This window comes from Rousettus aegyptiacus, unplaced genomic scaffold (assembly GCF_014176215.1).
Source record: "Rousettus aegyptiacus isolate mRouAeg1 unplaced genomic scaffold, mRouAeg1.p scaffold_m13_p_13, whole genome shotgun sequence".
NCBI lineage: Eukaryota > Metazoa > Chordata > Mammalia > Chiroptera > Pteropodidae > Rousettus > Rousettus aegyptiacus.
In genome coordinates, this window is record NW_023416288.1 from 51,190,819 (window position 1) to 51,205,512 (window position 14,694).

Consider the following 14,694-nt stretch of genomic DNA (forward strand, 5'->3'; position numbering starts at 1 on the left):
TCTATTAATTTGTAAAGCTGGCTTTAGGGGAGGGCAGTTAAATGAGTTCTTACAGTTCAATAAAAATTTTGCAATATATCTAGATAACTGACAAAAGCAATTATCTTAAGAAAATATTTGTTAAGGCAGATATTTTAAGTATGTTTATTATTTGCTTTTGTTGTTATATTTAAGGGAATCTAATATCAAAAGCAAGAAATAAAATTTAATGACTTATTTAAATTTTTCTATAGTTGACTTAGCTACATGTTAAAATTATTTATCTTTTCCCTTTCTGCTTATCTTCAAACACATAACTGTTTTCTGACATTACTTTTATGCACTGGGCCTTCCTTGGGATTTAAATGTCAAAGCATAGTTACATGCCATGCCAAAAGCAAATATAGCTTTCTTTTGTCCTAATACATGCAATACATCAAAAAAGAATAGGCTGTTATTGAATCTTAAAATGGTTAATTTTTTTTTCTTTTCCTTTTTTTCTCCAAGGAGAGCTAGCTCCTCTGGCATTTCACTACTGTGTTTTCTTTTAAAAAATAAAATTTTATCACTTTAGTACTCTATTTGTACTTAAAAATAAAATCACTTTGAAATCACTTCAGAGAAACAACTGACTTGAACATAAGCTCACCTGGTGTGTGATACTTTTGGGTCACTGACCCTATGTTTTTGTGTTAGTTAGATGACTAAGGGGCTTGAATGTTTAAGTAAAAACAGGAAACCCCTCTCTGGTTCTGGCAATGGACTTAAAAGATCAAAAGGGAGCCTGGAGTCAGCATGGAAGGCCAAGGAAGTTTGTACAGAGCCATGCATCTAATATTAGAACTGAGTCAGACCTAGCATGAGGAAACAGGGCTTTCCGAAAATCTACCAATAATTCAATTTAGAAGAAAGAAAGAGAGAGAGAGAGAGAGAGAGAGAGAGAGAGAGAGAGAGAGAGAAAGAGAGAGAGAGAGAGAGAAAGGAAGGAGTGAGAGGAGAGAAAAGGGAGGGATGGAGGGAATATAGCCATTTGCAATATAAAATTAATGGGACCCAAGAGGGGGAATAAACAGAGATAAGGTAAAGGGACAAAGTAGACATATCGACAATAAAGAATCACAATATGAACTGTCATATAAGAAAATTTAAGTGGGCTTATGTAACTTGTCTTTTTTCTATTTGTTTATTCTGAGCTGGTGATTTTGTTTTAGGGCCCTGAATAACTTTTGTCCTCAGGGTGTTTCTGAAGGCTGTTGCACTAAAGGAAATTCAGTTTCATGCTTGGAAAATTGCTTGTTGTCTCCATTTCTCAGGGAATGAATTGTGGCCACCTTGTTCTTTGCTGCTTTGGAGTTCAATGGGATCAGAGTCAGAGTCACAATGATGTCAGAATTTAGCAGGCATAAAGTTTTGAACAATGTGAAGTGTATCTGAGAAACTTTCTGCCACCTTTACCCATTTTGCATAATTAAAGAATCTCATGGCAAAATACAAAATGTTTCCCACTGTAAAAGAACTGGCACCGTTTGACACCAGCCTAATCGATGACATGAACAGAACGGAAGTGGGTAGTCAGCCTGGAAATGTGTGAAAAGGTGTCAGACCCAGAGGGTGGCAGTATGCAGTTCGCAAGATCCAGGTGAAAGAAAGAAATCTGACAGAGACACTGTCGCTCTCAAATCTATCTGTATTTGTGAGACGGGCCTTCCCTTTCCTGGAGTGGAAATAATTTTTAGACATTTCAAGTCGAAAATTTTGGTTTTGTATATTTTCCATCAATTTTTTAAATTATTATTTTTTAATGCTGTGGCTGTCCACTCAGTGGATCAATGACACTTTTCACGGGGAGTAGGGGCCGGGAGAGTTTACTTCTACTTTGTAGATATGTGGACTCAATTTTGGCAAAGCGGTCTAAAATCTAAGGGGTTTGGTTTGAAAGAGTTAGGACTCAGAGCAAAAAAGAGGCACCCAAGAGTTAAAGCAGGTTCGGTTGTGATCAATGGCCCTCCCTCAGCCACCTCAGCATTACAGTCCCAGGAAGGAGTGCTTACTGCTCGCCTTGACCTTAGTAAGTATTTGCTGACCGAATGAATCTCCACGGTCTTAGAAATCCCACGGCAGCAGTGGCTTCTGCCCTGCCTCCCGCTTTCGGGAATCTGATTTATGAAAGGCCTCTCGTCAGCCTGAAGTGGGTGATACACAGCACATACGGGGGCATGACATGCTGAGGCCGAGAGGGGGCCGCCTCCAGACCCTCACACATGCCACGATCAATTTTGGCTTGTATGCAGTTGGTAAGAGATCTAGAAATCACCGCGTGTTTCTGTGGGGTCTATAAGAACACGTAGGTGGCTTGCTGTTACACCAGGAAAAGGAAATTGGGAGAAGGAGGGCAGAGAGTGCACAGATCTTGAGTGACCAACCGTCCAGGTTTACCAGAACTGAGAGGTTTCTCCAGGATCTGAGTCTTCAGTGCTAAAGCGGAACAGTCCCAAACTGAATGAGTTACTATGTTACACAGATCCCCAAACCTGAGCCCAGCAGGAGCCAAGGCATGTCCCCAGGCCAGCAGGAGCAGCGGCCAGAGTAGTGGGCAGCTGACACAGAGCTGACCCCTGCAGGCAGAGCATGACAGGGAGCCCAGGATCTTGAGCAGAGCACGTGGGACAGACTCACGGCTGATTACAAGAGGGTACAGAAGTTAGCTGGGCCTGACCCAAAGGCCATGCCGAAGCGGTCAAGGAAGACACTTGAAATGGAACAATAACCTAAAAAGGGAGTCAATCTTTGACTAAGCTTGAATTTCATAATGAATAAATGAATGAATGTGTGTGTGTGTGCGTAGTTATCAGGGTATCCAAATGTGTGTTCAAACATTTATTCTTTTTCTGCTGTGATTTGAAGTGGGAGCTTATGAGAAAATAAAGATCAATTTTAGAAAATAAATAATGTCATACGTATTCTTCATCTAAGTTAGAACTGTAAATTTTAAATCTGCTTTTATAAAAACTCATGACCTCCTTCTGAACTGATATTAATCTTACTTATTTGTTGTTCACCTTTCCAACAGAGTTGCTTTAGTTTTGAAACACCTTACAGTGTATCTACCCAACCCCACTTGAAGGCTGTCATAAAAAATCCTATACTTCTATTTTTTTCTTTCAAGGAAATAAATCAAACAAACTGGGTAGATGTTCTCAAGAAGAAAGCATTGAATTGAAAAATAAAATCTAGGTCTGTGATTATGCACTTCTATCCAAAAATATAATGAAGACTTAATTACAAACTCAGAAATAGGATCCAGTCTATTCACAATTTCTTGAGGAGTAATTTTGTAGGCTGTGGTTAAGCTGGGACATTTACTCTTCCTTTTCTGCTTTTTGCGCTATCCAGCATGTTTACTGCTTTGTTTCTTAATATATTTACAAGGGAGATGACAGGCAAGCTAAGGACTGTGATCCTAATGAAACACTTTTACTAGTTTTTCTACCAGATGCTGATTCTAACAACACAAATTTACCCTGGCTTCTAAATAGCCATTAAGTCTCCAAGTTGCAATCTCTAGGGGACATCACTGACGTGCGACTTAATATATCCTAAAAACATGTACCATCTTTTCTTTCAATGCCTTTAACACACTCAGGAATTTGTTCCTCCAAGTTGTGGTAAAAGGACAGTATTTGTTGATTTTCTAAGTGAAAGATGGGGAGAGAACAGATGCTTTTGGGTCCAAGAAAAATCAAACGACTCAAGATGAGTTAAGTAAGGATTGCTTTTTTTTTCACATAAAAATGAGTGAAGGTGGCTGCTGACTCTTGCTCACCTAAACTCTGATTTTCTTGACCATACAGCTCCAGGCATAGTGTCTACATTTGAACAAGGGTGGTAGAGGGGAAAGGGTGGCATTATATCAGGAAAACAGAAACGTTCTCACGAACACCACAGCTGACCTCTGCTCATCTCTCATCAGCCAGGGCTGTGTCCCATGGCTGCCTCTGTGCATGGCAAAGAAAAACTCTCTCTCTCTGATGGCGAAGTTAGGAGGGTGGTCTTAGGACTGACACAGAAATCACAACTAGCAAAACAGACTTTACTGCTACTCACAAAACAGATACATTTTTTCTTTTTTTTTTCCAAACCAGGTATGAACGCCACCCACCTAAGCTCAAAATATTTCCACACCAGCTTCTTCATCCCAGATGTCCTGGGTGAGAACCACAGACAACTGTGCGGGTTCAAAAGCGCTGCTGCCGGCTGCAGCAACTCTCCTGGTTTGCGCATTCTGACCAGCGTCTGCCAGGAACCTTCTGCACTCGGTCCGGCCCCTCGGTGCTCTCCCCCGGCGCCACTTTCCCCCACATGCCCTCTGACCCGCTCTTACTCCCTTTGAGATGCCCCATGCTTCTGCTGTGGTCCTTCCTTACAGGAGGAAGTGAATAAACCTTACTTTGTGTGGCTACAGGGGTGCTTTGTGCAAGTTTTTGGACTAGATTTTCACATGTGGAAGGAAGTGAGAGAGCAGCGGGTTGAGAATAGGAGTTATATTAGACACCTACAGATGCTTGCCACAAGGAACCAACAGTATAAATGTGCTAAGAGCAGATAAAAGATGCCAACCATGCAAGGAGAAACAGAGCGGTTATTTGCTAGACGGCTTATTGTCATCAGAGAATATTCTAGCAACTGAGGATTTAAGGAAGTTCTCCACAAAAGCAGGATATCCATCAAAGGATTAAGCTAGAGGCTTTCTATGTTCGAAGAGGCTTCCTCCCCACTGTTCACCTTCTCCCTTCCAGTTCTGTGGTTGATTGTGAAATACAGCTGAAGAAACCAGAGGCCCTCATTAGGCAAGCATGGCAATTCTGTCAGACACGACATCTTAATGTGTCATCTGCTGACATATGCTTGTTACAGACATATATCCAACTGCCTTCTTGACATCAGCTCAAACATCCAACAGACGTTTTATCTCATGTCCACCACTGAATCTGTGATTTCCTTCCTTAACCCCCAACCAGTCTCTCACTAGCCTTTCCACCGGAATACACGGTAACTCATTCCAGTAGCTTTACCAAATCACTTGGCTTAATCTCTATTTCCTCTTCCTCTCATGCCCTTCATCTAATCCATCGAGATTCCTTATTGATTCTATCTTCTAATTAGATTCACAGCCAACCACATCGCATCGCCTCTTGTGCAAGCATCCTGGTCGTAGGCCACCAGCATCTCTCATCTGGATTGCTATAACAGGCTCTCTGCTTTTACATTTCCTCCTCCCACGGCCAGAGTTATCCTTTTAAAATGTAAGCCAGATCATGTCCTTGCTGTACTCAGACAACTGCAAGGGCTCCCTAGTTCCTGCAGGATAAAAGCCAAATCCCTACAGTAACCTCCAGGTCCCCAGGACCCGTTTTCTAGGACTGCTCCGGCCTTTCCTGCGACCCTGCTCCTTGTCCTTCCCAGTTTGCTTCCCTGGCCCCTTTCTGATCCCAGATCATGCCAGGCAGCCTCGCTGCACTGACTGCCATCTTTGCCTGCAATACTCTTTCCTCAAACTGGCCACTTCTATTACCTCTTTCGGGTCTTGAACTATTACTATCTTTTCAGGGAGCTTAACTCTGATCAGCCTATTTAAACTACAAATCAACACGTCAATCTCTTAGAATGTCAGTTTTCCTGGATTTGCTCTATGCTTATGTTTTCTTCCATAGCATTTACTCCTTTTAACTTACTGTCATATTTCCTTACTTAAAACATCTGCCTTTCCTTCCCTTACCCCACACGTGAGCTTCCCAAGTACAATAATCTTTGTCTGTTTTGTTCAATGATTCATGCTAATGATTCATGCCTAGAACAGTGTCTGGTGCCATTCATGTACTCAGAACATACTATGAAAGTCTATGGCCATGCCACCCTGAACAAGCCCAATCCCGTCTGATCTCGGAAGCTAAGCAGGGAGGGTCGGGCCTGATTAGTACTTGGATGGGAGACCACCTAGGACGACCAAGTGCGGCAGGAGTAAAAAATAAAAAATAAGGCATTGTAAACTGATAAGATCCTTGCAATCTGTGGTCACCCAAGGGTTGCCTCACCTAAAAAAAAAAAAAAAGAAAAGTAAAGAAAAGAAAGAAAAGAAAAAGAAAAAGAAAAGAAAATACTACTGAATGGATAATTCCGTAGCTTGGCTCTTTTCTTGATCCAATGCTGTGTTCAGAAAACAAACCAGTAAACAGAACAAGCCACATGTAAATTCATACACAAAGACAGAAAAATAAGTTCAAATCATAGAGTATTTCAGTAAGGTACACAGTAAAACGCCTTCACGACCATCCTCCCCAAACTGTTTCCCTAAGCTCCACTCAGCAAATCACCGCAGCTGTTCTTATTATCTCCAAATATTTCATAAAAAATCGCGTCTGTGGTAGCTGTTCTATTTTTTTACTCTATGTTCTCCTTTTTCCTTTTTTTCAAAAATAGCTTTCAAATCAGTCAAGCTGAAATTTGAAAGGAGAAAAGTAAGAAAGAGCCACTGTAGGCTAATTTACAAAGAATTTAGGTAGTTTGAAAATAAAATTGTAGATATCGGCAGTTGTAAAGTTTCAGTTAGTAAGGGGGAGGAAACCAAACCAGAGACAAGTGGAGAAGTGTCAAGAAAGCATAATCTGATGGGTCACCGCTATATGAGGACAGGCTAAACCTACTGGTACTTACACCTGGACAGAAACAGATTAAAGGTGAAATCACCAGTGAGCTTCTCAGTGGTTTGAGGAAGGTGGATATGAGCCCTGTGTCATACTTAGCAAAAACACTTCACAGATAAAGATTCTGAATTGGGAACATTTTGGATAAATAAAGGAATCTGCTATTTCACACATTGGTAATTGATGTAGAGAGGTCATTCCATTTAAAAAACAAGACAAGTAGGGAACAGATTCCACAGTGTCTAAGAAATGTGTGGAGGTGTGTCAGAGGCGAGTACTTCACCATAGCTACTCACCTGGATCGTCATCCTAGAAAATAAGATATTCTCTGTTCTGCCAGCTACTGGACACATGGCAATATGGACAATGGGAATGACTCATTTTGGCAAAAGAATATTTTGTATATTCCTATATCTGCCCCGAATTGACGTTCGCCTTCCCCATTCTGCATCTTCTCTAGTGCCGCTCTCCTCACCAGGAGTGCCATCTTCATTTGCCAAAACCTCACTCATTCTTTTGAGGCCAATTTAACTCCTATTCTCTCCTTGGGAGTAAAGTATTAAAATCTCAAAATCTCACCCATACTTCTTCGGTAGCAAACAACTGAAATATAATGCCCAGGAAACAAGCTGTTTCAAGTGAAACAACAAAATCACCATAAAAATCTAGCCTGTTTACAAAAGCTGAATGAATTAACTTGGGTATTAGTGACAAAAATTATTGCATCATTAAAGCTACTGGCATGGAAAATGGACAAGGTACTAAAGTATCTCCATATGTTGTATAACTATTCCTAAGAAGAAAAATCTTCCTGTATGGAAAAGTTATTAAAATTTATAGGTAAACATTTAATATCAGAACATATAATCTTAAAATATTCATCTCAGTTTTTCTGATTATTGTTATCATTTGTTTTAGGCAGAAATAATAGCTATTACACTATTGATGGTTCAAAGTATAGAGTGCATTTCTATTGCAATTGTTCATTATTCTGTTTAAATATAAACTCTTTAGGCTATTTGAATAAGAATTTGCATATATGTAATAGAAATAAGAACTAATCTATGTAATCAAGTTTTATAAACATATTGAGGCTAAAAATGTTACACACTCTATAACTCTCATAAACTGTTATTTACCATTCAAATACTATTTTATTAAGATTATATGGAACAAACTTACTTCATTATATGTCCTTGAATGACTTCCCCAAGTATGTCCTCTTAAATAAAATTATAAGGGACTTAAGGTCTATACTTTGTTGGTGGGCAGACTGAGGCTTACAAAATTTTAATCTTCTAACATATAAAATTAATAAAGTTATTTTTCAGAATAAGATAGCCCTATCATAAAATATTTGAAAATAGTTTTAAAATTACCTAAATTCACCAGGTTAAATTCAACTCATACTTAGATTTAGTTTGTTTATGGGCAAAAATCTGAAAACGAAATTTTGTCATGCTGGAATAAATGACATTTTGTAGAAGTATTTTAAGGTAGCGTATGTAATACTGTCATGACATTTCATATAAAAGTTGTATCCTTCCAATGTATGAAAGGTCAACTCAGTTTTTATAAAAAGCTCCTATGTGCAAAAACTAATAAAGACTAGATTTCACAATAATTTAATATGTGTATTTTGTGCAGACTCAAATACATTAAATATTCTGCGTTAGTAAATCCCCATACTGCCTGTCAACATTTTTTAATGTTTCTTTTTCTCCAGCAGGAAGCTTTAGAGGGGACAATATGCTGAGCATGAGTCATGGCCAAGACAAGGAGAGAAGGGACATCTCTGCTTGTGGGCATAGAAAGCAAAGCTAAAAATACACCGAGTTCCTTTACAACTCAGCTGTTGCTTACAAAACCACCTGCACAAGGTTCACATTCACTGAGGCTGATGGACTAATGAGATATCACAGATTGTTCTATTATATATATCCATGTCGTGATGAAAACATCATTGCTAATATCACAAATACACTACCAGAGGCAGGACAGAGGGCTGCTCCTGCCTATCCTCTTATAAGGGAGTGGGGTGGGGTGGGGTGGGGTGGGGTGGGGTGGGGTGTGTGTGTGTGTGTGTGTGTGTGTGTGTGTGTGTGTCTGTGTGTGTGTGTTTTGCTTGTCTCATAACAAAAACATGAATTTGGAAAGTGAGGACAATTTAAGTTCGGATGAAAAGACCATTTACCTGTCTATGATGGCGCACATGTCAATGCTGACGTTCGCAAAGCTTCCCGGCCTCCTTTGTGCCACCTCGTATAAATTTACAAGCTGATCATCCACTTGAATGAGCTGCATGCATCCTTGGAATGAAGGCTGAAGGACAGAGTGACTTGAGTTACTCATCTGGTTCAGAAAACCTGTGAGAGAGAAGTGGGAATGTTAAAATCTGTGTACAGCACGCTTCGCTGGACTTCCTCTGGGTATGTTCTCTGCCCACAGCCATTGTATCCAACCACTGCTTCGCTGAGCCTTGCAGATGTGCAGAAGGATAAAATCTTGTGAAAGAAGGAAGGGTTGCACCTAGATGAACATTTGTCTCTGGAGTCTAGCATCCCTCATATTTTCTCTTTTGGCATCTTTTTTCTCCTTCTGTCACGTTTCTCTGTCTCTCTGTTGTCAAAGGCTTACCGCTATACTTCCACATCTGACTGTCTTCAAAATTTCAATATTACATCTATTTTCAATATTACTCTCAATATTACATCTATTTTCTTAATTCCCTAGAAGCCTGTTATTTAGATATCAAGAAGCTAAACTTACTATTATCAGTTAAGGTAAATCTCTTTTATGGATTAATGTCTAACTTAATCCAAATTGTTATTTGCATTACAAATGTTTTCTCAATTGATAATATCCAAAGAAATATTACAAAGAGCTAAATTTAGACATAAAGGTCAGCCACCCTGTTTGAATATCTATTATATACATGGTACCTAATATGGTATAGGAGCAGAAATGATAAGAAATGAAACTAAAAGAGAATAAACAATGAGACCAAATAATAAAGTAAATACTAGTGGTTCTCTACTAGGGAAAAGCACATAAATACACCAAGTTTGAAATCAGACATTAAAATTTTTATTGCGAAATAACTTTAAAATAGCACCACCAATTACTATTATGTATTTTCAATAAAAAATGCATAATATTATTATGCACAGAAAACTTGTAGGCCATAGAAAATATTTCGCAATTCCATTAAGCATCTCTGAAAGTCCCCAAAGCATCTACTTTCCATATAGTTTCCCATACTATTAGAGCAAATTTAAACTATACTAATTTGATTTAAAATCTGAAGTTGTTCACACATTTTAATTTGATATATCTACAGCAAAAAATAATTTATACAGAATAGACTGAGATCGAGATGTGCCATTAATTTGAGTAAAAGTAAATTTTCAATAAAAAATGTTTTTTTGTAGTATAAGGAAATAGAAGCCTCCTTCTCTCCTTATTAATGGTTTATAATAAACCTAATAATTATCATTTGAACCCTCTTTAAGGGTTAAACAAAGAGGTGTAGTATATCTTTTTCCAACAACAGAATACTATGTAATAGAATTATACTTAATTTCTTGACTTAGACTTAATATAAGACAATTTCAATGTCAAACATATAGCTCATCTATATATTTTTTTCTGTCACATTTTTTTTTCACTTGCATTGACTTAGTCTCCTCAGAGATTGCTGATCTTAGATAAGTCATCTATTTAATTATATGCATACATATGATTTTCAATCTGTTTAATCAAGATAATAGTGAATGGAGTTAATGTCTAAATTCAGCAGAGAGCAAACATGCAGCTGTAACTTTAATGACTATTCTTAACAAGATAATCATTTGGTTCTGTTTTCTGAATACTTGGGAGTCTCTAAATATCCATACTAGCTTTGAAATATGGCAAAATGAGTAGATCTATTTGTGAGAGCAAGACCTTCTCTGAAGCAAGTCAGCTGCATAACAAATAGATCACTGTGGATTGGGTATAATTAAGTTCATAAAACAAGACTTCATCAGTCACTCTTTACAATGTTCTGTTTGGACCTAATGGATTTTGGGAGTTTGAAATTGTCAAGTCCTTTCATTTTTCTAAATGAGACACATTCTAGGGGAAGATAATTCTAAAACAAAGTACTTTGTATCCATTACAATTTTAGTCCTCTTCTCCTCTCCTTGCATTATCTTTAAGATTTCCTAGAGGGATTCCATTTGCTCATACTCGTTTGTAGTCCCCCGCCACACGGAATTAGGTCAGAAGAAAACTGCAGAAGTGGTGGCGGGTGTGACTTCCGAGGCAAGTTTTCAATGACGTCTCTGAGGTTACTAACTCTGAAAAGTCAGCCATCATGCCTCGAGCAGTCTTGCAGAGAGGCCCCTGAGAGATAACAAGCTGTGGTTTTAAACCATTAAATTTTGGAGAGGTTTGTGATGCTATAATAAATAACTAATAATAACGTTGGTAATGGGAGGAAATTGTAACAAAAATCTAAAAACATGGTAGTTGTCCAAGTCAGCTGGACAGGCTTTGCAAGGACTGTTTGCAGGAGCCAAGCAGCTCTCGAAGAGGTTTCAGTGTTGTCAGTAATGGCTCAAAGACAGGCGAGGGAAAGATGTTTTTGGAAATGAGATAAAACTGGGTTCTGCCCACACTTCAGTAGGAAGTTTAGTAACACTGTGATAATATGAAAGGAAATAAATTGTACTTAATGAATTGTATCATCTAGCTAAGGACATTTTCAGGCAGAGAAGTCTGACATCTTTTTCCATTTATAATGAAAACAGAAAAAGAGGAGAGAAGAGCTAAAGAAAAACTGTTAAATGTGAAGAAGCCAGAACTGGATGAATTTGAAAATAAAATGTTTTCTCAATTTCTGTTTCTCCAGATGGTGAACAGTACAGAAGTTAAGAAATCACTTCCAAAGATCAACTATCAGTAAAACAATCTAAAGATGACAATGAGGTGTGACTGTAAAATCCATGTTAAGACTGCCAAAATATATTAGGTGGTGTCTCAGAGAACGGTTTAGTCAGATAAAAAACGGTATGCAGCTTGTTGGTGTGTCTTACAGGTCCCCTGAGTGATACAATAGGGATTCTAATAATCTTGAGGGCATTTTCCCCCTATTCTGTCAGCAGAAGCCCAAAGGGGAAAATGTTTAATGGAGTAAACCTGAATGGCATTCATAGGAAGCCCACAGATTTTTAAGAGAACTTTATTAGTGGTAACACAACTATCTTGGACTCAAAGGGACATAGATGGTACAGAATGAAAAGAGGTTTTCAGACCCTGAACTTCTACAGGCAGGAAACTGACAGCGGTAAATACAGGCTACTTTTTATTTAAAAAAGCAAGTATGAATCGGACTGGTAGAACTGAGAACCCATAGGGCACAGCTGAGAGTCATGGAGAACCATTTCTAGGAAACAGCAGGACTGAGTTCTAATCAAGGAATTATCAACATGTAGCTGACTGAATTTTAGAAGCAGTTACTCCTGTGTAACTCTTACTTTTCCCCCTTTGTGTGGGTGGCACAGAACTTGTTCACAGGTCTTCAAATGAGCAGCTAGCTATATTTTAGTAACTGTACCTAAACAGCTTCATTTGGGTATAAACTTGACTTAGATGATGAGTTACTGGATTTTCAGATCCTTAATGGGATGATACTTTGAAGGGCTTTTGGAGGAGGGAAGTGTACTTTTCCTGTGGAGGAGACATGAATCTTTGTGTCCCAGAAGGTAAACCCTGGTAAACATCTTCCAAAAGAGCCATCAATCTTTACCTCTACTACTCATACCTTTGTGTAGTTCCCTCTCACACCGAAATCAGTGCTGACCTATGCGACAAATAAAACACGGCAGAAGCAACAGCGTATATGTGACTTCCAGAGCTTAGTAATAAAAGACAGTAGAGGCTCCCCCATGGTCTCTTGGACACTTGCTCTGGGGAAGCCAGCCCGTGTGCCACGAGGAGACTGCAGTAGTCCAGTGGGAAGGCACCCATGTGGAGAGGAACTAAGACCTACTACTAACAGTCGGCAGCAACTTGCCACCCATGTGACCAAGCCATCTTGAAGTGCAGCCTCCAATCCCACCCAGTCAAGCCTTCAGATGACTGAGGCCCCAGGAAACACACCGCTGAAGTCTCACAAGAAACTTCAAGCCAGAACATCTCAACCAACTCGCTCCTGAATTACTGACCCATAGAAAAAGAAGAGATAGTAAATTACTATAGTGTTGAGCCAGTAAGTTTTGAGGTAGTTTAATGCAGCAACAGATGACTAATTCAGATTATTACTAACAATTCCTGCCTTCGCTTTCTCAAATAGTTTTTTAAAAATTAGAAACCAATTAACAAAACATTAGCCTGCAAAACAGAGACTAGTAGAATGTTGGCCATTCCCTCGGAGTTACCAGTGGGTTAAAGATATTAGGCCTCTGATGTTGAAATCCCTGGTGCTCTCACCCCTTCAAAATGCAGAACACGTTTTCTGTATTGTTCCCTTAATGTACCAATATAATGCCACTAAAAAGCTAGTGTATTAGCGCCTGTGATGCTCTTAGTGACTACCCTAAAGCTCAGGAATTAACCTACTTAGTAGATTAATAGCAGGACTGTTTAGAGATATAAACTTGCAGCTGGGATTTTGAGGGTCAGAAATAAATAGACATAAAATGGATAGAAAGTTAAACTTAATTAAAATTTGCCAATTTAGTAGAAAGATTATATTGAATAAAGAGGTAAATTTTTGTTTGTTTTGGCTTAGAGCCTTAAATTTATTATATCTATGAATCTGGAACAAAAAAGGCAGCATTGATACATGGATTGTTGTCGCAAGGTTCTACAGTCTCACTATGTGTTGTTACAACACTCAGTGAATTTTAATCTCGTCGGTCTCGATAGCATCACGCTATCAGTAAACTGGGAAACCGTCTTCCCTCTTTACAGCGTCACCACAGCTATGCTACCAACGGGCATGTTTGAGATTTTCATTACAAGACTCAGCATATAAAAACTTCATAGATGATTTGAAGTCCACTCAGTTATTTTATTATTCTTGCTGACAAAAGAAACACATGCAATTTCAAGGTTTTAAAATTTAATACATCAGAAATACATCACTGAAAAACATGCTGATATTTCTTGTGACATTAAAATGCCAATCTATATTGTTGCAAGTCATAATGTTAACCTGGTAGGGACAGAAAGAGCAAACCATAGGCAAAGGGGTTGAAATTTTTACATGTCTCAAATCATGTGCACACAAGATTTCATTGATACTTATTTTAAAGTTGGGAAGAGGTTGGAGGAATGCTGTAAGGATGCTAAAAACCATTTAGTGTCTTCCTTTCAATACAATCTTGGAAGACTGTGAAAAATGTCTACTAATCTCCACCTTTTACCCAAACTCCCTTAGTAACGTGCCCTTATGACTATTTGGGTCCAAGCAAGCAGAGTGTGAGACAGGCTAGAAGTGAGCCCAGTGGCGGCTGGCACCGCCCCTCCACAGTGACACCAGCCACGCAGCACACCCAGCCAGCAGCCAGCGTGGCTGTGAGATCACCCACAATACAGGCTGACTGAGCAAGTAAATGAATATATGGAGGGTAGCAGAACCAGGTTCTCACTGTCTGGAAGTAGGGTACAAATGCAAAATGAAAAATCCTGAATGGATTCTGTGAATTTGGATTGGAAATTTAACCTATCAGTGTGCACTTATAGTTTTCAACATATTTAGCCAGACGTAGAAATAATCAATCTGGAATTGTGTGTGTTTATAACATATAGATGGTTTCTACTGTGTACTGAAGACAGCCTGGGAGCAGGGTTACTCCCATAAGCAATCTGTATCTCTACAGTTCAGATCTTAGTTCCTCTTCTGAATAAAACCAGTACTCCTTGGAGAAATGGCTGACCATAGAGCTGGGTCAGAGAAAGCACAGTATGAGCCTGAGACATTTTGCTGAACCAGAAAGTAAAGAAGTGTTCCAAGAACAATGGAGTC

General features: G+C 38.9%; 1 protein-coding gene across 4 annotated transcripts in view; it reads right to left on the reverse strand.

Moving 5' to 3' along the window:
* CNTNAP2 (contactin associated protein 2) overlaps positions 1-14,694 on the reverse strand; it is a 1,484,598-nt gene that overhangs the window by 591,543 nt on the left and 878,361 nt on the right. For all 4 annotated transcript variants that reach the window (XM_036231126.1, XM_036231127.1, XM_036231129.1 and 1 more), the window contains one exon: positions 8,875-9,046. In XM_036231126.1, the coding sequence (XP_036087019.1) occupies positions 8,875-9,046 (172 nt within the window). The remainder of the gene's footprint in view (positions 1-8,874; positions 9,047-14,694) is intronic.